The 27116-nt window shown below is 47.4% G+C and overlaps 1 protein-coding gene across 1 annotated transcript in view; it reads right to left on the minus strand.

The window, feature by feature from the left end:
- LOC134983515 (uncharacterized) overlaps window positions 1-27116 on the minus strand; it is a 251465-nt gene that overhangs the window by 216206 nt on the left and 8143 nt on the right. The window contains exon 2 of the mRNA XM_063949173.1: window positions 1573-3420. Coding sequence (XP_063805243.1) covers window positions 1573-3420 — 1848 coding nt within the window. The remainder of the gene's footprint in view (window positions 1-1572; window positions 3421-27116) is intronic.

Here is a 27116-nt window from a genome sequence, read left to right on the forward strand (position 1 = left end):
GGAAGCCAGAAAGCGAAACAGCTGTCTGAGGAGACTCAGTGCAGTGCAGCCAGAGCTGGAACCACACACCCTGATATCCACGCGCAATCTTAGGTACCTTTCCATTCAAGTGTCAGCCGGTGGGTCCACATGGTGGGTAACGGATCCTGCAATAGCCTGCGGCATCAGGACCGTTACTACCATTATGGTCCCAGCACTGTTACCAAACTACTTTCTTCCAGGCACTATAGGCAAAAAAGCGGTACCGCTCACCTTGCATCAATGTATTTACACATGCAAGGAAGCAGCATACACTCATAAGGGGATTGGTGCTCTTTATTTCATCTTACTGATAACATGTATCTTTAAATCTCCCTTTTTTCAATGCTCTCTCATTGTCGCAAGGAGAACTCAGAGGACATCCTGCGCTGTTACATCAGGGTGCCCGTGGGTGATATTTTCAAAAGCAGAAGCATTCTACCTGTTTCTAACCCTTAGGTGCAGATGGGACACGCTCATTCACTGTATTAATGCATGTCACACAGTGAACAGTAGCCACCCCACTACATCTATGATAGGAGTGCCTTTTTCTTCCCCTTTTCTGCAATCTGCAGCAGCTCATTTGCTCTTCACCTCTCTAACTCACCAATGTGACACGTGTCAGAGGATAGATTGGATATTTACCCTGGTTACATTGATTCCTGCATATTGAAATGAGGGATATATATGAAGAACAATAGTGATATATATATATATATATTTTTTTTTTTTTGCTACAGCTTGTTTTTGAGGCATACTAGATACATCTGCCCAGACAACTTCAATTAGTAATATCCTGCCTGTACCTGAGATACAGATCAGGGTGTTATTTATAGTGGATACTCGATACCAAGAAATTATTTACTAATATAAGGCTTACCGGTTTCCTGCACTGAGAATATTAACAGTATTTGCACTGTAACATTTACAAGATTATTATTATTTTTTGTTTATATTATGGATATTTATATCCTAGATCCAGAATAAATACTATGATTATTTCGCTACTACCTCTTTATAAGAACCAATGACATGCAATCTATGGGGAGACTGCACTTACTATGAAGTTTGAACACACACTAAACCATCATTGTTACTTATTTACTCTATGCCAGTAGCATTTATTACGAGAGACTGAAGTATTGATGGTAAATCTATCTACAGTGTTTCTGTTTCCTGTGTTAGCCGACTATACCAGCTTACTATTTGTCTCCTTCTGTTAGGGGACTGTTAAGGCTAACTGTTGCAGGAGCTAGTGTCAGTATTTATCATATTGGCCCTGACTGCGTCAGACATATCTTCCCATGGCGTGTTCATACCACACGCAAACCTAGGTGTGTTTTTTTTTGTCATTTTTTTGTTGTTTTCTATTGTTTTGTCATTTTTGTATTTGTGTGTGTATGTTTTTGTCCCAGTCCTGGTTGGTGGCAACAGCTTTTAATGGCAATTAATAAAAGTTAGATTTTATGCAATATTTTTCAATGAGTGCCCCCAAAAAACGAGAGTATTTTCCTCTTCTTTTCTGGTATTCTCTGATGTGTAAAAAGATCTAATTTCCGTGTAAAACATTTCCCACATTCTGAGCAAAAAATGGCTTCTCACCTGTGTGACTTCTCTGATGTGTAAAAAGATCTAATTTCCGTGTAAAACATTTCCCACATTCTGAGCAAGAAAATGGCTTCTCACCTCTGTGACTTCGCTCATGTGTAACAAGTTGTGATTTCCAGGTAAAACATTTCCCACACTCATAGCAAGAAAATGGCTTCTCACCTGTGTGACTTCTCTCATGTTTAATAAGATCTGATTTGTGTGCAAAACATTTCCCACACTCAGAACATGGAAATGGTCTCTCACCTGTGTGACTTCGCTGATGTGTAACAAGTTGTGATTTCCAGGTAAAACATTTCCCACACTCATAGCAAGAAAATGGCTTCTCGCCTGTGTGACTTCTCTCATGCTTAATAAGATGTGATTTCTGGATAAAACATTTCCCACACTCATAGCAAGAAAATGGCTTCTCGCGTGTGTGACTTCTCTCATGTTTAATAAGATGTGATTTCTGGATAAAACATTTCCCACACTCAGAACATGGAAATGGCCTCTCACCTGTGTGACTTCGCTGATGTGTAACAAATTGTGATTTCCAGGTAAAACATTTCCCACACTCATAGCAAGAAAATGGCTTCTCGCCTGTGTGACTTCTCTCATGTTTAATAAGATGTGATTTCTGGATAAAACATTTCCCACACTCATAGCAAGAAAATGGCTTCTCGCCTGTGTGACTTCTCTCATGTTTAATAAGATGTAATTTCTGGATAAAACATTTCCCACACTCAGAACAGGAATACGGCTTCTCACCTGTGTGACTTGTCTGATGTGTAACAAGAGCTGATTTCTGTGCGAAACATTTCCCACACTCAGAACAGGAATACGGCTTCTCACCTGTGTGACTTGTCTGATGTGTAACAAGAGCTGATTTCTGTGCAAAACATTTCCCACACTCAGAACAGGAATACGGCTTCTCACCTGTGTGACTTGTCTGATGTGTAACAAGAGCTGATTTCTGTGCGAAACATTTCCCACACTCAGAACAGGAATATGGCTTCTCACCTGTGTGACTTCTCTGATGTGAAACAAGAGCTGATTTCTGTGCGAAACATTTACCACACTCAGAACAGGAATATGGCTTCTCACCTGTGTGAATTCTCTGATGACTAACAAGATCTGATTTCGATGAAAAACATTTCCCACACTCAGAACAGGAATACGGTTTCTCACCTGTGTGACTTCTCTGATGTCTAATAAGAACTAATTTGTATGCAAAACATTTCCCACACTCAGAACATGGAAATGGCTTCTCACCTGTGTGACTTCTCTGATGTGTAACAAGAACTGATTTCTGTGTGAAACATTTCCCACACTCAGAACATGGAAATGGCTTCTCATCTGTGTGACTTCTGTGATGTATAGGAAGATCTGATTTCCGTGCAAAACATTTCCCACACTCAGGACATGGAAATGGCTTCTCACCTGTGTGACTTTTCTGATGTCTAATAAGAACTGATTTGTATGCAAAACATTTCCCACACACAGAACATAGAAATGGCCTCTCACCTGCCTTACCGGTCTGTGGGTTAATAGGCTTTGTGTTCTGTGTAAAACATTTGGCATCTATAGCACATGGAAACTCTGTATCTACTCTCAGAGCTGTACCAGATACACCAATATCAGAGTGATCAGGAGAACATTTTGCAGGATCAGGGGGACCAGCTGATAGAGCTGGATGTATAATTGGGGTAATGGGGTTATCTCCTGGAGATTCTTGTCTACTGTCATCTTTTATTTCACAATCCAGGGATAACATTAGATGTCCTTCTGAGATATTCCTGCTTGTGTGTCCATCTGCTGGAAATAAAATACATTATGGAAATGTGACTTTTCTGTAACAATATTAATCTTGCAAAGAATAGGAGACAACTCTCTGGGACAATTAATTGTAAATGGGTGTGTATAATAAAACAACTTTTAATGAAGGCTTTATAATATTGTCTCAGATGATCATTGTGTCCACCCTTCTGAGAACACTCACAATAACAAATGTAATATAATAAGACTCAGATACATCTCTCTTGTACTGGTAACTAAACATGAAGTATATATGGAGATGTAGTCACTCGCCAAGTCCTATGTCAGCACCAATGTAAAACAATGGATGGGGAACATATCGTATGAATTGGAGATTCTAGATGAACAATAACATCAGTCATATGAGCTGATGGATCAGAGAAATGTCTCCTAACGTTACTCCTGGAAGCATTGGTAAGGTAGCATTCCTTTATGTGTGTGCTCATACGCTGGTAAGCCTGTACATGCGTTACTCACTCTTATATAAGCTATATTGCTACAGCATAGTAGGTGTGAAACAAGGTACTTTACATGCAATACACCATATGATACCCTGTAATCATCATCTGCTAGGCTATAATCTACTTTCTCTTATGTCCTAGAGGATGCTGGGGTCCATTTAGTACCATGGGGTATAGACGGGTCCTTTGGGAGCCACTGGCACTTTAAGAGTTTAATAGTGTGGGCTGGCCCTTCCCTCTATGCCCCTCCTACCAGACTCAGTTTAGAAAATGTGCCCAGAGGAGTCGGTCACAGCTAGGGGAGCTCCAAGGGGGTTTCCTAGTTTTTATTTTTATTTTCTAGAGTTAGGTTACAGGAAGGCTGCTGGCAACAGCCTCCCTGCTTCGTGGGACTTGGGGGTGGGGATGTCGGGAATAGGAACCAACTTCCTGAAGAGTCAATGGTTCTCTACTCCGCTGACAGGACACTGAGCTCCTGAGGGTGCGGATCACAAGCCCATGAGGCGACTGCTCACTCCTGCAACACGGCCGCCACCCCCTAACAAAGCCAGAAGAAAAGTGGCGAGTATAGCGCCAGCATCCCGGTTAGCGGCAGGGTATGGCGGCACAAGGGTGGGAGCGCAGCTCTGAAAGGCTGTGCTCCGGAAAGGCTCAGCAACATACAGTGTAGGTGCTTTGAGGGGCGTCCTGAGCCAGCACGGATAAACCCTACACTGGTCACGCAGCTAACAGGGGCTACTCGCCCTGTTAGCACTAAAATCCTTAGGCCAGTAAAAACAATTAGTGCGGGAAGCCGCTCGACATTACAAGGGGCGGGGCTTCCTCTCAGAGCGGATCCAGCACTCACCAGCGCCATTTTCTCCCTGCAGATCATAAGAAATAGGACACTGACAGGGAGCGCTGCCCTCTTTATTAAGGTTAGTCAGCACCGGGCTTTTATCATAACTACCTACAGGGGCGCTGTGTGGCTGGCTCCTTATACTCTGTGACTCTCTGAAGGTACTCTGGGGGAAACTGTGTCCGACATTTTCCGGTGTGTGTAAGTGTGTATATCCACATTACCATGTCTAAGGACTCTGTGTCCTGTGCTGCAGAGTGTGTATCTTCTCCTGAGGAGTCTATTCCATGTACTCAGGACTGCAATGTGTTGTCTCAGCCTTCTGAATCCGAACCCCCATGGGTGGATTCTTTAAGGGGAATGATATCCCAGATTTAAACATGGATGTCACATAATAAGAGACGCAGTTTTTGAGACAATCTGTGGAGTGTTTGAAATATTCAGCTCCCACTACTTCATCTAAAACCCACCTACATACCCCAAAAAATGTACACTTGCCCAGATAATGCAAGCTGACACTGATACTGACTCTGATACAGGGGACGGTGATGGGGATATGCAGTGGGGGATGCATCCATTGCTAAAGGGGTGCAGCTAATGATTGAAGCCATTAGGGATGTTTTGCATATTTCTGAGAAGGTCCAGAACAAGTAGAGGAATCTTATTTTACAGTGAATAGTCCTCGCTTACCTTCCCTGCTTCTAAGGAGTTAAACTCCTTGTTTGAAAAATCCTGGGAAAACCCAGAGAAAAAATTCCAGATCCCTAAAAATTCTCATTGCTTTCCCTTTCCCTGAAGAGAATAGAAAAGTGGGAAAACCCACCTATTGTAGACGCTTCTGTATCTAGGCTGTCTACAAAGGTGGTTTTACCTGTCCCTGGTTCAACCGCCTTAAAGGAGCCGGCTGACCGCAAGATTGAGACTACGCTCAAATCACTATACACTGCTACAGGCATGGCTTTAAGGCCCACTATTGCTTGTGCGTGTATTTCTAAAGCCATAGTAAAGTGGTCAGGCACCTTACTAGAGGACTTAGATACTATGGATAGGAGTGACACTGACTTGTTTTTACGTCACATACAGGATTCTGCAGGCTTCATGGCCTGCTACTTCCATGGCTGTCTCGGCACGCAGAGGACTCTGGCTATGCCAATGGACTGCGGATGCAGAATCCAAGAAAAGTGTGGAGAACCTGCCATTTACAGGTCATGCACTATTTGGGGATGCACTGGATGCGTGGATTTCCACGGCGACTGCGGGTAAGTCGACATTTCTTGCCTCCGCAGCAGCCCCAGCTAGGAAATCTTATCCTACACTGCAGTCCTTTTAGACTGCAAAATGTAAAAAATCCAAACCCCCTCACACGTTCTTTAGAGGAGGTCAGGGAAGATCCCAAAAATCTGCACCAACAGGTTCCCAGGAACAGAAACCAGGTTCTGCTTCCTCCAAATATTCAGCATGACGATGGACCTATCAGCCTGGACATCAGGCAGGTGGGAGCGAGACTAAAAGATTTCAGTCACGTCTGGGCGTCATCATGCCTAGACCCCTGGGTGAAGGATATTGTTAACCAGGGGTACAGACTGGAGTTTCAGGTACTCCCACCTCACAGATTCCTCAAATCATGCTTACCAGCTTCGCTGACAGAAAGTGCTATCCTTCAGGAAGCCATTCAAAAATTGGTACAAACAAATGTCATTGTTCCAGTTCCACCTCACCCAAAAACCAAGGGTGTTTGTGGTACCAAAACCGGACGGTTCGGTAAGGCCTATATTGAACCTGAAGAAGACGTTGAACCCCTACTTGAGGGTTTTCCAATTCAAGATGGAGTCTCTGAGAGCGGTGATCTCAGGTCTGGAACAGGGGGAATTCCAAGTATCCCTGGATATCAAGGATGCGTACCTTCACATTCTGATCTGGCCACCTCACCAGGCCTATCTACGGTTTGCACTACAGGACTGTCACTACTAGTTCCAGATGTTGTCACTTGGCCTCTCCACAGCACCGAGGGTGTTCACCATGGTCATGGCAGAGATAATGCTCCTCCTAAGCAAACGGAATGAACATAATTCCATATCTGGATGAACTGCTGATAGAGGCATCTTCCAAGGAGAAGCTGTTGCAGAGTATTGCGCTCTCAACTCAACTACTCTGGGATCATGGGTGGATCCTGAACCTTCCAACGTCACATTCGGAACAGACAAGGAGACTGCCCTTCCTGGGGATGATACTCGACACAGAAGTGAAGAGGTTGTTTCTACCGGTGGAGAAAGCGTTGGTGATCCAATCAATGGTCCGTGATGTCTTGAAACCTCCCCGGGTAACGGTTCATCAGCGCATTCGCCTTCTGGGGAAGATGGTAGCCTCCTACAAGGCTCTACAATACGGAAGATTCCATGCACGGTTCTTCCAGCTGGATCTCCTGGACAAGTGGTCGGGATCACATCTTCACATGCACCAGCGGATATGCCTGTCGCCGAAAGCCAGAATTTCAGTACTCTGGTGGCTGCAAACTTCTCACCTGCTTGAGGGCCGCAGGTTTGGGATTCAGAATTGGATTCTTCTAACCATGGATGCAAGCATCAAAGGTTGGGGAATAGTCACCCAGGGGGAAAACTTCCAAGGAAAGTGGTCAGGCCAGGAATCTGTCCTTCCAATAAACATTCTGGAACAAAGGGCCATATACAATGGCCTTCTACATGAAGCTCATCTTCTGCAATATCGAGCCATTCAGGTTTAGTCGGACAACGTCACAGCGGTGTCCTACATAAACAGGCAGGGTGGAACGAAGAGCAGGGCTGCAATGTCAGAGGTAACAAGAATCCTCCTCTGGTCAGAAAGACACGTGCTGGCGCTGTCGGCGATCTTCATTACGGGAGTGGACAACTGGGAAGTGGACTTCCTCAGCAGACATGATCTACATACAGGAGAATGGGGCATCCACCCGGAGGTATTCACAGAGGTAACACATCGATGGGGTGTATCTCAGATAGACATGATGGCCTCTCGCCTCAACAAGAAGCTTCGGAGGTACTGTTCCAGGTCACGACACTGACAGGCAGTGGCGGTAAACGCCCTTTTGACACCCCGGGGTGTCTTACAGTCATTGTATGTGTTCCCTCCACTTCCACTCATCCCAAGGATTCTCAAACTAATAAAAAGATCAAGAGTTCCAGCGATCCTCATTGCTCTGGCCTGGTCAAGGCGTGCTAGGTACGCAAATCTTCTGGCATTACTGCTGGAGGATCCGAGGCCTCTTCCTCTTCGCAAGGACCTTCTACTGTAGGGGCCGCTTGCCTATCAAGACTTACCGCGGCTGCGTTTGATGACATGGAGGTTGAATGCCAGATCTTAGCTCGGAACGGCATTCCAAATAAGGTTATTCCTACTCTGATCCAAGCTAGGAAGGGGGTAATGTCTAAGCATTACCATCGAATTTGGAAAAAGTATGTGTCTTGGTGTGAATCCAAGAAGTTTCCTACAGTGGCGTTTCAACTGGGACATTTCCTCCTCTTTCTGCAAGCAGGTGTGGATGTTGGCCTACGCTTGGGCTCCATCAAGGTCCAGATTTCGGCATTGTCTATTTTCTTCCAGAAACAATTGTCTGCTATCCCTGAGGTTCAGACTTTCTTGAAAGGAGTTCTGCACATCCAACCACCCTTTGTGCCTCCTATGGCACCTTGGGATCTTAATGTGGTGCTGCAGTTCCTGCAATCAGATTGGTTCGAACATTTACAGGAGGTGGATGTAAAGTTTCTTACTTGGAAGGCGGTCATGTTGTTGGCCTTGGCTTCTGCCAGAAGTTTGTCAGAATTGGGGGCATTGTCGCACAAGAGCCGCTACTTGATTTTCCATGAGGATAGAGCTGAGCTCAGAACGCGTCAGCAATTTCTCCCTAAGGCTGTTTCGGCTTTTCATATCAACCAACCTATTGTGGTGCCAGTGGCTACTGACACCTCAATTACCTCAAAGTCCTTGGATGTTGTGCGGGCTTTGAAAATCTATGTGAAGAGAACTCATCACAGGAAGTCGGACGCACTATTTGTACTTTATCATCCCAACAAGATTGGGTGTCCTGCTTCTAAGCAGACAATTTCACACTGGATCAGGCTTACTATCCAGCATGCTTATTACATAGCAGGATTGCCAATTCCAAAATCTGTTCAGGCCCACTCTACCCGTAAAGTGGGTTCTTCCTGGGCAGCTGCCCAGGGTGTTTCGGCTATTCAGCTTTGCTGAGCAGCTACTTGGTCAGGGTCAAACACATTTGCTAAGTTTTACAAGTTCTATACTTCGGCCTCTGAGGACTTCAAGTTTGGTCAATCAGTTCTGCAGGTACCTCAGCACTCTCCCTCCTGTATTGGGAGCTTTGGTACATCTCCATGGTACTAAATGGACCCCAGCATCCTCTAGGATGTAAGAGAAAATAGGATTTTAATTACCTACCGGTAAATCCTTTTCTCGTAGTCCGTAGAGGATGCTGGGCGCCTGCCCTGTGCTTCGTATTACTGCAGTGTTACTTGGTTCAGCATTGTTGGTTTAGCCGTTGCTGAATTGTTCCAAGTTGGTTAGTTTGGCTTTCCTTTTTGTTTTGTGTGAGCTGGTGTGAATCTCACCACTATCTGTGTATTTCCTTCTCTCGAAGTATGTCCATCTCCTCGGGCACAGTTTCTAGACTGAGTCTGGTAGGAGGGGCATAGAGGGAAACTAGCCCACACTATTAAACTCTTAAAGTGCCAGTGGCTCCCAAAGGACCCGTCTATACCCCATGATACTAAATGGACCCCAGCATTCTCTACAGACTACGAGAAAAGGATTTACCGGTAGGTAATTAAAATCCTATTTTTACATCCCCATCATCAGTGTCTTACCTCTATATTCTCAATAGTAATAAGGATCATGTGTGTACGGTAAGTATGATACAGAGAATTACATATCAGAATCTATACAGCTACCGCCATACTTCTGCTTCTCATACATGTGCTACTGGCAGCAGTGAACATCTGAGTGAGAGTGCAGGGAAGACAGCAGAGTCTGATGAGAAAGAGATTGGATCTGCCTTTGCAGGTATGTACCACATCTGTCACCCCTGTTATTATATAAAATAATAAATAAGAGGAGCGTGGTCCATCCAGACGTGCTTTCTGGAGCTCTCCTCACTAAGTGGCTTCTTATCTACCCTACCTAATAGCTCTCAGCCGCCGCTGGAACCAAGACCCTATTTATTAAGTCCCCCACTCCTCCTGCCCTACAGCCGCTCGCTCCGCTCACTCACAGCACTGTTCACTGCCGCAGCCTAGTGACGCCTATGAAGCCATGGGCTGTATTCTGGGACTATGTGCGCTCAGTCTTTCCTGCACGCTCCGGATACCTGACTTGAAGGCGCTTTTGGCTCAGACGGGAGAACTTGCTCTCTAGATAACACAGGTGCGTAGCTCCCAATACTGCTGGGGACAGAACGGGATGCCCACAGTCACCGGAGCCAAGTGGTGAAATTGGGAAGTGAGATGGCTGCCATTTTGGATCCTGGTGCCCGGCCATCGCATGCTTTGTCTTCTGCCTTCAATAAGGTTTAATATAAATAAGTGTCCTGACGGCTGGACCGACCAGGGTCACTAACCTAAATTGAAGCATTTCTAGTGTAATTTCTCGGTCATTACTGTGTTATTTGAGTTGCATTACATCATGTTTACTTGAAATTTTGGCTCGGATACCCCCGTCACCCCGACTAAGAATGTCATATTGAACTGAGTCATCTTGATGTAACCTCCTGACAGCGTATTACTGCTCCTTTTATTTATAGATCGTTTGTATTTTCCTATCTCTGAGAGGTCAGTCTCTTTGTAGCCGGCTTACCATGCCTCCAAAAAAGGTTAATAGGTAACAAATCGGCCCCACCTGTCCATCTCTTTGGTACCTCGAATTCAGGTGGTCCTTCTGAGACCGCTACAACATCATCTGCTTCTTCTTGTCAGACGCACAGCCCGGCTGTAATGGCTGAAGACGTCTTAAGATACTCTAGATGGTCCTGTTACTCTACGCTCTATACATTCTATGTTATCTGCATTTAAGGACTGAAATAACCTCAGAACTTAACTCTAATATTCAAGCTTTGAGGTCCAGTATCAGTGAGATTGGCACTCGTACAGACTAAGATGAAAGAGATTGTTGCATCTCACAAAGATCTGATTTCAGCACATGACACCCTTCAGGAAGACATGGGCCAGTATTTACTAATAATCCGAGTTTGCCCAATTTGTGTTTTTTTTTCTTCAAAGTCTCAATCCGGGATTCACTAAGTGTTATGAGCCACGGCTGTGGCTCATTCCTGTTTTGCATTTTGGTTCTGTATTTTATGTTATACTTCTGTTTATGTTCCCCGTGGGTGTCATGGGGTGCTCGGAGCTCACCCTTAAGGAGGGGATACTGTTATGAACCACAGGTAATGGTTCATTCCTATTTATGTTTATAAAGTTGTCTTGCATGCCAGGATTTCCCGTTGCTCTGTTTTATAATACTCTTGTCTGCTGCCGCTGGTGAGTCTATGTAATTGCAGCCTGTTCCCATGTGTTCAGCCTCACCTGGCTGCTAATTGCATCTGGTCAGGTTGGAATCATGCAACAAGGCAGCTGCATGTGATTATTAATTAGGTCTCCCTGTTATATGCTGGCTGAGGGCAGTTCGCAGATGCTGGTGATAGCTTCCTGTTTGCCTGATTCTGCTGCAGAGAGAGTTCCCAGTCCCGGTCTGTTCGTTTGTTCCTGTTCTCAGTGATCCTGTACTCGGAAGTTACCATCTGTTCCTGGAGTCTGACCGAGCACCTTTAACATCTGGTGGTGTTCGTGAGTCGCGGCGCAGCCGTGTGTTGCGGCTTGTCCGCTACAGTTTATTATTTTGTTTCTATTGTGTTCTGGAGCTTTGCGGAGGATTCCGCTTCCACAAGATCCACTCTGGTGTCCAGCGGTGCCGGATAGGAGTGTCGGATCAGTGGATCTTTGGTTGTCCTTTTCCCTGGCGGCTAGTCCGCACATACCTTTTGATTTAGTTAAGTTAGCTTGTAACCCCTGGCTTGGTTGCTTAGTCAGAGGGCCCCTTGTTATCACCCTGTCTCGGACTTCCCCTTGTCTCCCATTAAGACCTGCGGGGGCATCGGGGTTGGGCAGACATAATCCGCCCTTCGAACGCGGCTGCCATGGGCTCAAGCAACCATAGTCTCGCAGGGGATTTCTGATAACACGGGCGAGACAACGGAGTTAGGGCGCCAGGGGTTACTAGGCTCTCCAGCTCCCACAACCAGCATATTGTTCCTGTACTCAGATCCCTGCCATAAGATCTTCTCCGGTCTGGAGTACAGGAATCATAACATTATCACCAGCCCTACCACAAAAAAGAAATAAAACACTTTTTTTCTTTTTTGGCCCAGTCCGGTGTTTTGAGATCCAGTCCGGTGTTTAGAGATCCAGTCCGGTGTTTAGAGATCCAGTCCGGTGTTTAGAGATCCAGTCCGGTGTTTAGAGATCCAGTCCGGTGTTTTAAAAAAAATAAAAAAAAATTTCCAGCCTTGTCTAGTCTTGCCTTGTCTAGTCTTGCCTTGTCTAGTCTTGCCTTGTCTAGTCTTGCCTTGTCTAGTTTTAAATCCTCCTATGTCAACTATGCAAGCCCTGCAGGCATCTCTCTCAGCCCTGAACTCTGCTGTCAGTGCTCTGAAACCTGAGCGACTAGCAGTTTTGCAGCAATCTTTGAAGCAACTGCAAAACCTTCTGACTAAAATCTTGCTCCTCTTGCCAGAAGTCGTTGAGAGTACATCTATCTCTAAAGAGACTCTTGTTCACAGTATGGTGACAAGAGAATCCTCTGGTTTAATTGAAGAGAAAAGGTTTAAAAGTTTTCTGCGGCCCGAGCTCTCAGAAGAGGAGCGTCTGCGTCGCAGAAACTTAAACTTGTGCCTATATTGTGGGGGTTTAGGCCACTATCTGCAGACCTGTGAGTTGCGCAAGCCAAAGTGTGGTGACGAGTCTTGCCCTCTGGCCAAGTTGAGTCAGGATACAAGACCTACTCCTGTCCCTACTGTGGCAGAGGTACTTGTCACACAACCCACACTAAAAAACTCTCTGTCCTATAATTGGGGTCCTTGGGCAAGGGAGCCCCGGTATAGATTCCGGAATCAAAAGAGAATGTTTCTTTCCTCTCTTGAGGTTCCTGTTGAAGCAGAGTTGCAAGCTCCTGGAGTGGTGCCCGTAGCCCAGGGTCCTGGAGTGGTGCCCGTAGCCCAGGGTCCTGGAGTGGTGCCCGTAGCCCAGGGTCCTGGAGTGGTGCCCGTAGCCCAGGGTCCTGGAGTGGTGCCCGTAGCCCAGGGTCCTGGAGTGGTGCCCGTAGCCCAGGGTCCTGGAGTGGTGCCCGATGCCCAGAGTGCTGGTGCGGTACCCGATACCCAGAGTGCTGGTGCGGTACCCGATGCCCAAGCTTATAGAGGGACATCAAATATTGTAGTTCAGGTGTCCATACCAGAAGGGGTCTCAGAAGCTGTTACCCCAGGTAGGGAATTGAAAAGCGCAATCCCAGAAAGGGTATCTAAAACCATAGTTCTTGAAGGGAACTCGAGAAGCAAAACCCCAGAAGGGATCTTTGAAGTAATATCCCCAAGTGGGGTCTCGAGAGACGCAGCCCCAAAGAAGGGTCTAGAAGTCGCTTCCCCAGGAAAGAACTTAAGAAGCATAGCATTAGTGGAGGATCTGAACGTTATTGCTTCAGCAAAAGTCCCGGAAGTCATAGTCCCGGGAGAACTTTCGATAATTATCGACTCAGAGAGGGAGGCCGATGGCCCGATCCCAGTCAGGGAGGCCAACGGCCCGGTCCCAGTAAAAGAATCCGAGGTGCTGACCCCAGCGGGGTTCCCGGAGGCCACTGCCCCAGCGGGGTTCCCGGAGGCCACTGCCCCAGCGGGGTTCCCGGAGGCCACTGCCCCAGCGGGGTTCCCGGAGGCCACTGCCCCAGCGGGGTTCCCGGAGGCCACTGCCCCAGGTGGGGTTCAGGAAGTCACTGCCCCGGGTGGGGTTCAGAAAGTCACTGCCCCGGGTGGGGTTCAGAAAGTCACTGCCCCGGGTGGGGTTCAGAAAGTCACTGCCCCGGGTGGGGTTCAGAAAGTCACTACCCCGGGTGGGGTTCAGAAAGTCACTGCCCCGTGTGGGGTTCAGAAAGTCACTGCCCCGGGTGGGGTTCAGAGAGTCTCAGCCTCAAGTAAGGGCAATAGTGACCAGGTACTAGCAAAGCACTTCAGTCAGTTAGATGGGAAGGAAACAGATCCTGACTCTGATATCTCAACATCCATAATCTTTGATGGGGACTTAGCCCAATTTCTGGCGCTTTACAAACACTATTACATTATTATGTTGTCTAGACCATTTCTGGGCATCACTCCAGAGAACCTTGTGCTCTATCTTATTTATTCTTTTAAAGGAGAGCCTTTTGAGTGGGTGACCAGCCTAATGAAAGCTGAAGATCCCATTCTTCAGGATCCCCCAGCATTCAGTGATGCAATTATTAAAAGATATGGTCCCAAAGAAATTGGTTCAGGTTCCTCTAAGTCACCCGTCTTGTCTGCTGAGATTCCACCAAATACTGTAAACTCGGCACAAGAGTCCCAGCCCGTTGTTTTGACTGCAGGATGTGCTTTTCTGACTTCTTCTTCTTCTAATAATAGTACTTTGCCAGAAAGTTCAGCTCCCAAGGGTAAGAAACCTGTCTCTGATTTGAACGCAGCCTTGTTGGGTGGTACCATCAGTTCAGACAATGTTTGGGGAATTACCTTGGTCAGACCTAAAGAGCTTTGTAAAAAGAAGAAGAAGAAAAAGAAATAATTTTTGACTCTTGTCTTGATAAAAAAAAAAAATATTTTTTTTCCTTATCTTGTGTCCAGTGGCCACCGTCAGGGGGAGGGCACTGTTACAAGCCGTGGTTGCAGCTTGTTTCTGTTTTTGTGTCTGTTTGACCAATGTGTCAGGTTTTTTTTTTTGTATCCCTTGTTCTGGATAGTCTGAATTTTGGGGTCTTTTGACCCCTCCTCAAGAGGGGGGTAATGTTATGAGCCACGGCTGTGGCTCATTCCTGTTTTGCATTTTGGTTCTGTATTTTATGTTATACTTCTGTTTATGTTCCCCGTGGGTGTCATGGGGTGCTCGGAGCTCACCCTTAAGGAGGGGATACTGTTATGAACCACAGGTAGTGGTTCATTCCTATTTATGTTTATAAAGTTGTCTTGCATGCCAGGATTTCCCGTTGCTCTGTTTTATAATACTCTTGTCTGCTGCCGCTGGTGAGTCTATGTAATTGCAGCCTGTTCCCATGTGTTCAGCCTCACCTGGCTGCTTGCATCTGGTCAGGTTGGAATCATGCAACAAGGCAGCTGCATGTGATTATTAATTAGGTCTCCCTGTTATATGCTGGCTGAGGGCAGTTCGCAGATGCTGGTGATAGCTTCCTGTTTGCCTGATTCTGCTGCAGAGAGAGTTCCCAGTCCCGGTCTGTTCGTTTGTTCCTGTTCTCAGTGATCCTGTACTCGGAAGTTACCATCTGTTCCTGGAGTCTGACCGAGCACTTTTAACATCTGGTGGTGTTCGTGAGTCGCGGCGCAGCCGTGTGTTGCGGCTTGTCCGCTACAGTTTATTATTTTGTTTATATTGTGTTCTGGAGCTTTGCGGAGGATTCCGCTTCCACAAGATCCACTCTGGTGTCCAGCGGTGCCGGATAGGAGTGTCGGATCAGTGGATCTTTGGTTGTCCTTTTCCCTGGCGGCTAGTCCGCACATACCTTTTGATTTAGTTAAGTTAGCTTGTAACCCCTGGCTTGGTTGCTTAGTCAGAGGGCCCCTTGTTATCACCCTGTCTCGGACTTCCCCTTGTCTCCCATTAAGACCTGCGGGGGCATCGGGGTTGGGCAGACATAATCCGCCCTTCGAACGCGGCTGCCATGGGCTCAAGCAACCATAGTCTCGCAGGGGATTTCTGATAACACGGGCGAGACAACGGAGTTAGGGCGCCAGGGGTTACTAGGCTCTCCAGCTCCCACAACCAGCATATTGTTCCTGTACTCAGATCCCTGCCATAAGATCTTCTCCGGTCTGGAGTACAGGAATCATAACACTAAGCACAAATCTCGGCAGTGTCTGGTCTATTCGTAATTGTTTGATTGGCAAAGTTATGAATTACGAATGAATAGACCATCAGTCAAACGCGGCTGTTATTTCATACAATACGGGTATTCACTATTCATTCGTATCTGGGTGTTAGTCTCTGAGGGCTCAAGTGCGGGTCTATTTTTTTGTGAATCGCTCTGTCCATGAGCCGGGGGGACGTGCTGCATATACACTGCCTCAGATTGCTCATTCCTTCCAAAATTATTAGGAGTCCCTCTATAATCTTAGAAAGGATCAAACCCCTCAGGCTGCCTCTGATCTGAGGGTATTGGTACAGAGATACCTGGCGGAAGTTGAATTTCCAAATCTTCCTGAGTCAGACCTGGATGCTCTGGAACAACCCTTTACCATAGAAGAGCTGGAAACAGCCTTGGCGGCTACACCAACTGGGAAGAGTCCGGGCCCGGATGGTTTCCCAGTCGGATACTATAAAGCCTTTAAACAATCCCTGTTGCCCCTCTTCTTGAAGGCGTGCAATTCCATCTCTGCCGAGAAAGGCTTTTCTCCGCAGACCTTGGAAGCACATATAACTGTAATCCCAAAAGAGGGTAAGGACCCCACCCAGTGCTCGAGCTACCGACCTATTTCCCTCCTCAATTGCGACATTAAACTCTTTGCTAAATTGCTTGCGGGCCGTTTGGGCCGCTTTCTCCCGCTGGTGGTACATGTAGTTGTAGTGTCAGTGAGGCTGCACACGGCAGAGATACAATGTATCGCCTATGCGCTCCATAGGCGATACATTGTATCCACTTTCAGCTGGAAGCTGAAATCTCTTCTGACCATGCTAGACAATGCTCGTCGTATATTGTCACAGCTTCTCTGTATATTAAAGAGGCGGCTTCTGATGTCGGCATTCTGGCAGCCAAGATTTCTACTACGTCTGTCCTGGCGCGCTGGATTTGTGGCTGAGATCCTGGTCTGTGGATCTGTATTCTAGAAAAACCCTGCAGGTACTCCCTTTCAAGGGAGATATCCTATTCGGAGAGGACTTACACAAGATAGTGGCTGATTTGGCTACTGCCAAAAACTGCGTGTCTGCCTAATACTGCTCTTTCTGTACCGAAGGCTAAGAGTACTTCCTATCGTCCCTTCCGTCCTTCAGGTAAAGCAAAAGGTCAGGCCTACCACAAGCAGGCCCGCACTTCCAAACCCGGTAAGCCAAAGCCCAAAAGAGCCTGGGCTGCCCGTCAGCCAGCTTCCAAGACTGATAAGCCTGCCGCATGACGGGGCAGGCCTCCCTCTGGGGATTACCAGGGTGGGGGGCTGGCTTCTAGGGTATACCAGGACCACTTCAGATGCCTGGGTACGGGAAGTCGTTACTCACGGTTACGCCATAGCCTTCAAAAACCGTCCTCCTCATCGATTTTGCCTGACAGACGTCCCTTCGGACCAAGTAAAGGCAAAGACCCTACATTCGGTGGTACAGACCCTCCTGGACTCAGGAGTCATAGTACAGGTGCCTCTTGCTCAGAGAGGTCAGAGGTACTATTCTCCGTTATTCCTAGTTCCGAAACCGAATGGGTCCTCCCGGCCCATTCTCAACCTCAAGGCCCTGAACAAGTTTGTGAGAGTCTCCAAGTTTCGTATGGAAACACTTTGCTCTATAGTTCTGGCCTTGGAGTCACATCAACAATACCCAAGGTTTGCGGTTGGCAACCTCCAGTACCAGTTTCGGGCATTACCCTTTGGTTCAACAACGGCTCCACGAGTCTTCAGCAAGGTTATGGCGGCCATGACGGCGGTACTCCATCGTCAAGGGGTCAGGACCCTACCGTATCTAGATGACCTGTTGATCCTGGCAAATTCCCCAGACATTCTCCTACGTCACCTAGATTTGACGATCCGGTTTCTACAAGCCCACGGGTGGCTCATCAACTAGAAGAAATCCTCCCTGATCCCTGCTCAGTGCATCTGTGAGCGCTATTGGACACTCACATCCAGCGGTTGTTCTTGTCTCAGGAGAAGTTCCTGAAACTTCAGGACAGGATTTGTTGCTTCCTCTCTCGTCCGCAAGTGTCGATTCATTCGGCAATGCAGGTGTTGGGCCTCATGGTGTCAGCATTCGACATGGTGGAGTATGCTCAATTTCATTCTCGCCCCCACCAGAGGCTGATTCTGGCCAAGTGGGACGGCCTGCCTCACCGGATTAGATCTCACATGATCTCCTCAACTCCGGAGGTCCGTCTGTCGCTGTACTGGTGGCTCCAGGACCAACAACTGGGCAGGGGCCGTCCCTTCTGGATACCCAACTGGGTACTGTTGACAACGGAGGCCAGTCTGAGGGGTTGGGGCACGGTGTTGGAGCAACACTCCCTTCAGGGACGGTGGACAAAGGAGGAGTCTCTCCTCCCGATCAACATTCTGGAATTGCGGGCGGTCTTCAACTCGTTGAACCTAGCCCAGCACTTGATACAGAACCGTCCTGTTCAGATACAGTTGGACAACGCCACCACACAGTGGCATACATAAATCATCAAGGCGGCACTCGAAGCCACATGGCAATGAAGGAAGTATCACGGATTCTTCAATGGGCGAAACGCCATCTACCAGCAATATTCATTCCGGGAGTCCTGAATTGGGAAGCGGACTCTCAGTCGTCAGGACGTACACGCCGGAGAGTGGGGCCTCCATCCAGAAGTGTTTCAACTCCTAGTGGAAAGGTGGGGCCTTCCAGACGTGGATCCGATGGCGTCTCAACACAATCACAAGGTTCCGGTCTTCGGAGCAAGGACAAGGGATCCTCAAGCAGCATTTGTGGATGCGCTGGCGGTGCCATGGAAGTTTCGGCTACCGTACGTGTTCTCTCCAGTGTCACTTCTGCCCAGAGTGATTCGGAAGTTCAAGCAGGAATCCTGCTTCTCATAGCTCCAGCGTGGCCCAGACGACATTGGTTCTCAGACCTACAGGGCCTCTCGTCAGAGCTTCCAATACTACTTCCACAACACCCAGACCTCCTCGTTCAGGGCCCATGTGTCTACCAGGACCTGGCCCCGCTGTCTTTGACGGCGTGGCTCTTGAAGCTTCCATCTTGAGGGCTAAAGGGTTTTCTGATGCGGTCATTAAAACTATGTTGCGGGCCCGGAAACCGGCTTCTGCTCGGATTTACCATAGGGTCTGGCATTCTTACTTTGTTTGGTGCGCATCTAACAATCATGACGCTTCCAAATTTAGTACAGCACAGCTTTTTGCTTTCCTTCAGCAAGGCCTAGACTTAGGCTTGTGGCTGGCCTCCCTAAAGGTTCATATTTTTGCCTTGTCGGTGTGGTTTCAGAGAAAGATTGCAACTTTGCCTGATGTTCATAGATTTACTCAGGGTGTGTTGCGTATCCAACCTCCCTATGTCTCGCCTGTGGCTCCTTGGGACTTGTTGGTGGTTTTGGAGGCATGCAAAAGAACCTCCATTTGAGCCTCTTGGTTCAGCTGATCTTAAGTGGCTTTCCCTTAAGGTGGTGTTTCTGCTGGCTATTGCCTCAGCTAGAAGGGTGTCAGATTTGGGTGCTTTGTCTTGTAGCTCACCTCATCTGATATTTCACCGTGACCGGGCGGTCCTTAGGACTCATCCCGGATATTTACCTAAGGTGGTTTCTTCGTTTCACCTTAATCAGGAGATTGTGGTTCCTGCCCTTGTCTCTCCTGACTTGTCTCCCAAAGAGCGGTCTTTGGATGTGGTACGGGCTCTCCGTATCTATGTGAAGAGAACTGATTCCATTAGGAAATCTGATTCTTTGTATTGTTTGGATTTCACAAACGTGGCTGGCCTGCTCACAAGCAGACTTTGCCCAGATGGATTAGAATGGTGATTGCACATGCTTATGTGAAGGCTGGTCTATCAGCTCCTGCTCACATTACTGCCCATTCTACTCGGTCTGTGGGACCCTCTTGGGCGGCCCGCCGTGGTGCGATACTTGAACAATTGTGCAAGGCGGCTACGTAGTCCTCGTTAACACGTTCATAAGGTTCTATGCCTTCGATACTGCCGCTTCCCAGGATGCCTCCTTTGGATGTCAGGTTCTTGTGCCCGCTACAGTGCGTCCCCTCCCATAAGGAACTGCTTTAGGACATCCCCATTGTCCAATCCCAGTGTACCCCGCAGCAGAAAACGAGATTTATGGTAAGAACTTACCTTTGTTAAATCTCTCTGCGAGGTACACTGGGCTCCACAAGGCGCCCACCCTGACGCACTTAGCTTCTTTGGGTTGGTATGGCATTAGCCGCTGACACTTCTCCTGTCGTGAGAGTGTGGTGTATGTGGCTACTAACTGTTGTCATCTCTTTTCCTGCTACTGCATTGGGCTGGTTAACTGAAAACTGAGCTCCTGTGCGGAGGGGCGGGGTTATAGAGGAGGCGGCGCTGTGCATCTTGGGAACAGTCAAGCTTTGAGCCTGTTGGTGCTTCAGATCAAGATCCTACTCTACACTCCATTGTCCAATCCTTGTGGATCCCAGTGTACCTCGCAGAAAGAGATTTAACAAAGATAAGTTCTTACCATAAATCTCGTTTTTTCATATTAAAGAATGCATTCACTAGGCTGCTTTGCTTTCCTCATCCACAGCTGAGTGCCTGTATAATCTGCAGATATTTCCAGATATTTCTCCTGTGACGCTGGCCAAAAGGCGTCTATTCCACCCAAGGAAATGTACAATACAAATGGGTATTTCCTACTAAGGTTATTGTAATGCGAAACGGCGCCTTCGCAGTGATACCTTCAACCGAGGATGGCCCTGCTATACTGAAAACATAGGATTTTAATACCTACCGCTAAATCCTTTTCTCGTAGTCTGTAGGGGATACTGGCATGGTCTTAGTACCATGGGGTATAGATGGGGTTCATTGGAGCCTGGCACTTTAAAACTTCTTCAGAGAGTGTGCTGGCTCCCCCCTTCTAAGCCCCTCCTGTAGACTCAGTCTAGGAAAACTGTGCCCGAGGAGACGGACATACTTTGAAAGGAGGAAAAGAGACAAGAAAGTGGTGAGAGAACGAACCAGCACATAACATAACAAGAGGATAGCAACACTAAACACAACTTGAAAATAGGGACAGCAAAAGCAGACCAAAAATACAACACACAAGAACAACTCTTGCTGGAAAATATCAAAGCACAGAGGCGGGTGCCCAGTATCCCCTATGGACTATGAAAAAAAGGGTTTACCGGTAGGTATTAAAATCCTATTTTCTCTAATGTCCAAGGGGATACTGGGTTGGTCTTAGTACCATGAGGAAGTTCCAAAACTCCAAATCGGGTGGGAGAGTGCCGAGACCCAATCAAAACTGATTGACCAAACTGAAAGTCCTCAGTTGCCAAGGTGTTGAACCTTTAAAACTTAACAGAGCATTCAAACCCAACCAAGTAGCTGCCCAGCATAACTGCAAAGCCGAGACACCGCGGGCAGCCACCTAGGAAGAACCCATTGACCGTGTGGAGTGTGCCTGAACAGTCGCTGAAGAGTGAGCCTGTTGGATCGTAAGCCTGATCCAACATGCAATAGACTGCTTCGAAGGAGGACAACCAATCTTTGAAGCATCATAGAGAACAAAAAGCAAGTCTGATTTTGAGACAAGCTGGCCTCTTGACATAAATCTCCAAAGCCCAAACCACGTCCAAGGACATTGGTGTAACAGACGTGCCAGTGACAACCAGAACCACCATCGGCCAATTAATATGAAATGCTGACAGCACCTTAGGCAAGAATGTCTAGCGAGTTTTGAGCACAGCTCTATCCTCATGAAACACCAGAGAAGGACTCTTACAGGATAAGGCCCCTAATTCCAAAACACGCCTCACCGAGGTCAAGGCCAACAACATGATAGCCTGCCATGTCAAATACTCCATGTCCACCTTGTGGAAGGTTAAATCAAACCGATTGGAGAAAAGCCAGAACCAAATTGAGAACTCACGGCGCTGTGGGAGGCACAAAGGGTGGTCGAATATAAAGGACACCTGTCAAGAACATCTGGACCACTGGGAGAACAGCCAATTGTTCCCTGGTAGAAAAAGATAAGTCTGAGATTTGAACTTTTATGTAGCCTAAATGTAGGCCCACATCCACAACAGCCTGCAGGAAGTGCAAGAAATGTCCCAGATGAAAATCCACAGCAGAATACTGTTGACCCTCACACCAAGAGACACATTTCTTCCATATGCGATGGTTATGTTTCAATGCGACCATCTGGCCAGCTTGGAGCACAGTCGAGATAACCTTGCCCGGAATCTCTTTCCTGGCAAAAATCCTCCCAATATACTTCCATTGCATCAAACGTAGCCGTGGTAAGTCTGGATAGACTAACGGCCCTTGTGTAAGACGATCATCCTGAAGTGGCAGAGGCCAGGGGCATACGAGTAATAAGGCTAGAATGTCTACATACCAGGCCCTGCAGGGCCAGTATGGGGCAATCAGAATTGCCTGAACCCTGCCCCTTTAAATCCTTTGAGAACTCTTGGAATTAGAGGAACTGGAGGAAACAAGTACACCAACCGGTAAATCCACGGTGTCGCCAGAGCATCCACTGCTACGGCCTGTGGATCCCTCATCCCAGAACAGTAGCGCAGGAGCTTCTTGGTGAGCTGAGAAACCAACAAGTCGATTTGCAGGCAGCCCCACCAATGAAATATCTGCTGTAACACTTGCGGGTAGAGGCCCCATTTCCCCAGGTGCAGATCGTGTCTACTAAGGAAGTCTGCTCCCCAATTGTCTACTCACTGAATTAATACGGCGGAAATGGCCTTGGGATTCCGCTCCACCCAGAGGAGTATCTGTGACACCTCCCTCATTGCAGCTCTGCTGTTTGGACCTCCTTGTTGGTTTATGTACACCACGTTGGTGCGTTTTCTGACAATACCTGTATGGCCTGATACTGTAGGACATAGAGGTCAGCAAAAGGGCATTGTAAATCACCCTGAGTTCCAAAACATTTATCGGAAGGGAAGCCTCTTGATCAGACCACCTTCATTGGAACCGAGCCCCTAGGGTCACTGCACCCCAACAATGGAGGCTTGCATCCGTTGTCAACAGAATCCAATCCTGAATTCCGAAGTGTCGACCCTCCAGAGGGAGATCAGCAACCACCATAAGAGGGAAATCCTGGCCTTTGGTGAAAGGCATATCATCTGGCGCATGTGTAGATGTGACCCAGACCATTTGTCCAGCAGATCCAGCTGGAATGGTCATGCATGGAATCTTCCGTACTGAATTACGTCGTAGGAGGCCATCATCTTTCCCAGTAAGCGTATGCAAAGATGTACCGAGATTTTGTTAAGCTTCAAAATGGAACGTACCATCGTCTGAATTATCTTTGCCTTGTCCATAGGAAGGAACACCTTCTGAGAAACCGTGTCCAGTATCATTACCAGGAACTGAAGCCTCTGCATAGGTTCTAGGTGGGATTTCTGCAGATTGAGAATCCACCCATGATCCGTGAGTAGTCGTGTTGGAAGGCTGATCTTTTCCATCAACTGTACTCTGAATATAGCCATTATGAGGAGATTGTCCAAGTATCGAATGATGTTCACTTCCTGCTTGTGGAGTTGTAGCAACATCTCTGCCATCACCCCTGATAATACCCTCAGTGCAGTTGAGAGACCAAAAGGCAAGGCCTGGTAGTGACTGTGCTGCAGTGCAAACATGAGGTAAACCTGAAGAGGCAGCCATATTGGGATGTGAAGATACGCATCCTTAATATCCAAAGAAACCAGGAATTCTCCTTCTTCCATGTCACGCTTGGCCTGAGTTGGGGATCTGATGACTGATAATTGACTGAGGGAGCAGCTATTGGCAAAGGAAGGAAACGAGGTGGCTGAATGTAGTTCTTATTCATGGATTGAACACTTAGGCCCGAAGATGTAGAGGGGTAGGCAATGAGGACAATGACCGAGAACGATACACTGAAGAAAGAGGAATTCAGTTTTAATGAGACCTCAATCATACACAATGACTAGGAGAGAAGTCTGAGTGAATTCTGAAAGACGAAAGGTTCATGACTTGTAACCGACGCTGAAAAATACTGAATGAAGTGACTTGTGATTTGTAAATTATGCTGAAGAACATGGAATGAAGAGATGACTCGTGATTTTTAAACACTGACGAAGAGCGTATCGATGTGAGCACCATCAGCAAACGGAGACCCTCTACCAGATAGAGGACCCAGTGGTTAAATCGCAAGAGTAGGTGGACTGGGAGCAAAGGACTGCAATAACAGAACTGACCAACAGGCGGACACAACAGAACTAGGATACCAGGGGTTCACCTGGGAGTGCAGAGCGCAGGGCACCTTACAGCAGCAAGTAACTTGAAGTACTGGCAACATAGCTAAGCATCAACCCCTTTTTATAAGGGAAGCCTGTACCGGATTGGCTGGACGCGAACTGGGATACCTATTGACTTAGATTGGTCTCCAATGTGGTGGCTCCCTGCACAGAGGACACATGTAAAACCAGCACAAAGCCACGACCTCTGGCCTCAGCCTCCCAGATGCAGCACTCCAGCAACAGGACACTTGGAAACAGACACCTCCGGCTGCCATGCTCCGCTCCCCAGGACCCGGACCCTGGCCTCCAGACACCCGGCAGCCGCACCAGAGGACCTTGCTGCTGTAGTGCCTATCCATCGCAACGACACCAGCCAGCTAAGAGGAAGGCCGCAGGGACCAGAACCAGTGGTAAGATTCCGGATGCTGACAGTACCCCCCTTTTTAGGGTGGTCTCCGAACACCCACGCTGCTTAGTGGGATTCTTGGAATGAAAGGCACAACTCAGTCTTGGAGCATGAACATCCTCTGCAGCCACCCAAGATCTTTCCTCCGGAACATATCCTCTCCAATCTATGAGATACTGGACACGACCATACCTCTTGCGGAAGTCAAGAAACTTATGAACCTCGAATTCCTCATTTTGAGCAGCTTTAACCCTGGGAGGTTAGGGGAAAGCTGCCCGAAAAAGATTTAGTACAAGAGGCTTTAGCATAGAAATGTGGAAGGCATTGGGGATTTTAAAATAGGGAGGCAGTTTCACCTTGTAAGAAACAGGATTCAACACTCTTTTCATAGGATACGGACCGATGAATCTTGGAGCAAACTTTTTGGTAGGAACTTTGAGTCTGAGGTTTCTGGTGGATATCCAAACACGATTTCCCACTTTGAGACTAGGAACAGCCCTACGTTTCCGATCAGCATAGGTCTTTTATTTCTGGGAAGTCTTAAGTAGTGCCTTATAAATTTGTCTCCAAATCTTAGTGAACCGACGAAGAGCAGATTCAGCAGGAGGAACCTCAAGAGGTGGGAGAGATTACAAGGAAGGAACTTGTGGATGAAAACTATAATTAATGAAGAAAGGAGTGGAATTGGTAGAAGAATGATATAGGTTATTGTATGCAAACTCAGCAAATGGGAGGTAATCCATCCAGTCTTCCTGAGCAGGGGACATGAACATCCATAAGAAAGTTTCCAGATCTTGGTCGACTCTCTCAGTCTGTCAGTCAGTCTGGGGATGGTAGGCTGAAGAGAAGTTCAACTTGATTCCTAGAACAGAGCTGAGAGCTTTCCAGAACTTGGCAAGGAATTGAGGACCCCGATCAGAAACTATTTCCTGTGGAAGGCCATGCAAATGAAAAATCTATGAGAAAAACAATTTGGATAGCTGAGGAGCAGAGGGAAGACCGGTGAGGGGTATGAAGTGAGCCTTCTTCGAAAATCATTCCACAAATGACCCAAATGGTGTTGTGCCCTATGGAGACTGGCAAATCAGTTATGAAATCCATAGAGATGTGAGTCCAAGGCTTTAGAGGTATTGGAAGTGGATGAAGAAGACCCGAGGTAGATGTTCGTGGACTTTTATGTTGAACACACTTGGAAAAGGCTGCTACAAATTCAAAGACATCCGTTTTAAGATGAGGCTACCAGTAGAATCGCTGAATGAACCCGAGAGTCTTAAGACCACTGGCATGACGCATGAAAGATGAAGAATGAGCCCACGTAAGCAATTTCCTGCAAAATTTTGGTGCTACAAAAGTTCTCCCCGGAGGAGGTAGAGGAAGGGCTAAAACACACGAGCCGGCTTTTGCCGGCCGGGAAAAAGCCGGATGGCTTTTTCCTGTGCCGGCATTGTAATTAACAGTGTGAGGGGTAGGGTCCCTTCACACTGCACGGCCCCGGCCTGGCTGCTGGGTTGCAGCCGGAACTATCCACTGGAAGGTCCGGCTGCCGGGCCGTCTTTGCAGTCAGTGAACCGTGTGTGTGTGAAGGGGAGCTTTCACACACAACGCCTTTTTCCCAAGCCGTGTCTAATGCTGCACATGCGCACAGCATTACACACGGTTCAAAGCCGTCCTGTGTGACAGACTCTGCCGGTTTCTCCCGGATGGCAAAAAGCCGGACAAAGTTTGTCCGGCTATTTGCCAGCCGTGGGAAACCGGCCAGTGTGTTACAGCCCGAACAGTACGAGCTGGAGCAAATGAAGCCGGATTCAGAATAAATTGTTTCTCAGAGGAGTTGAGTGAATCATTCATTTGAAAATAACGAGATAGTGCATCTGCTCTTCGATATAAGGTTCCTGGGCGGTTAAAGAGCTTGAAGGAGAACCGAGAGAAGAAGAGAGCCCACCTGGCTAGCCATGGGTTTAAACAACGAGTTTAAACAATGGGTTTAGCTTTCTTATGAGATGATTTTCCAGTTCTGACCATTCATCAGCATAACATTATGGAGATTAGAGAACAAGGTCAGGAGGCCATAGCAGAAGTATTGAAGAAGTCAAACAGTATGGAGGATGTAGTCAGCACAGTCTGCCACTAGAGGGAGTCAACAGAGCAGGAGTGGAGGCCAGGCAATAATAATAATAATAATAATAATAATAAAAGCAGTTCAGGCGACCACTTACTGCCCAGGTAGGGCCGCAGCGGCAGAAGTTCCTGCCGGAAATCACTGAGGCTGTAGTGAAGGGCACTGATCATGGACTGTCAGTGTCTGTAGCTCCCAGAGAAGCGGCTGGTTTCAGGAGGGCATGTGGCTATACTTCCAGTTTTCAAGATGGCCACTTCTGGCAGGGAAGCCCAAATCAGAAGAAACTGGCCGGCTATGATGGGTGAACCAGGTCAGTAATAAGGCAGGAGAGGGTACTAGGATGCAGTAGCGCAGGGTAGCGTATCTGGATGCATATGAACCCCACGTGTATGTTCTCTATAATTCAAAGCTCAGCCAGATTCCCCCGTAGCACC

Source organism: Pseudophryne corroboree (genome assembly GCF_028390025.1).
Source record: "Pseudophryne corroboree isolate aPseCor3 chromosome 3 unlocalized genomic scaffold, aPseCor3.hap2 SUPER_3_unloc_17, whole genome shotgun sequence".
Classification (NCBI taxonomy): domain Eukaryota; kingdom Metazoa; phylum Chordata; class Amphibia; order Anura; family Myobatrachidae; genus Pseudophryne; species Pseudophryne corroboree.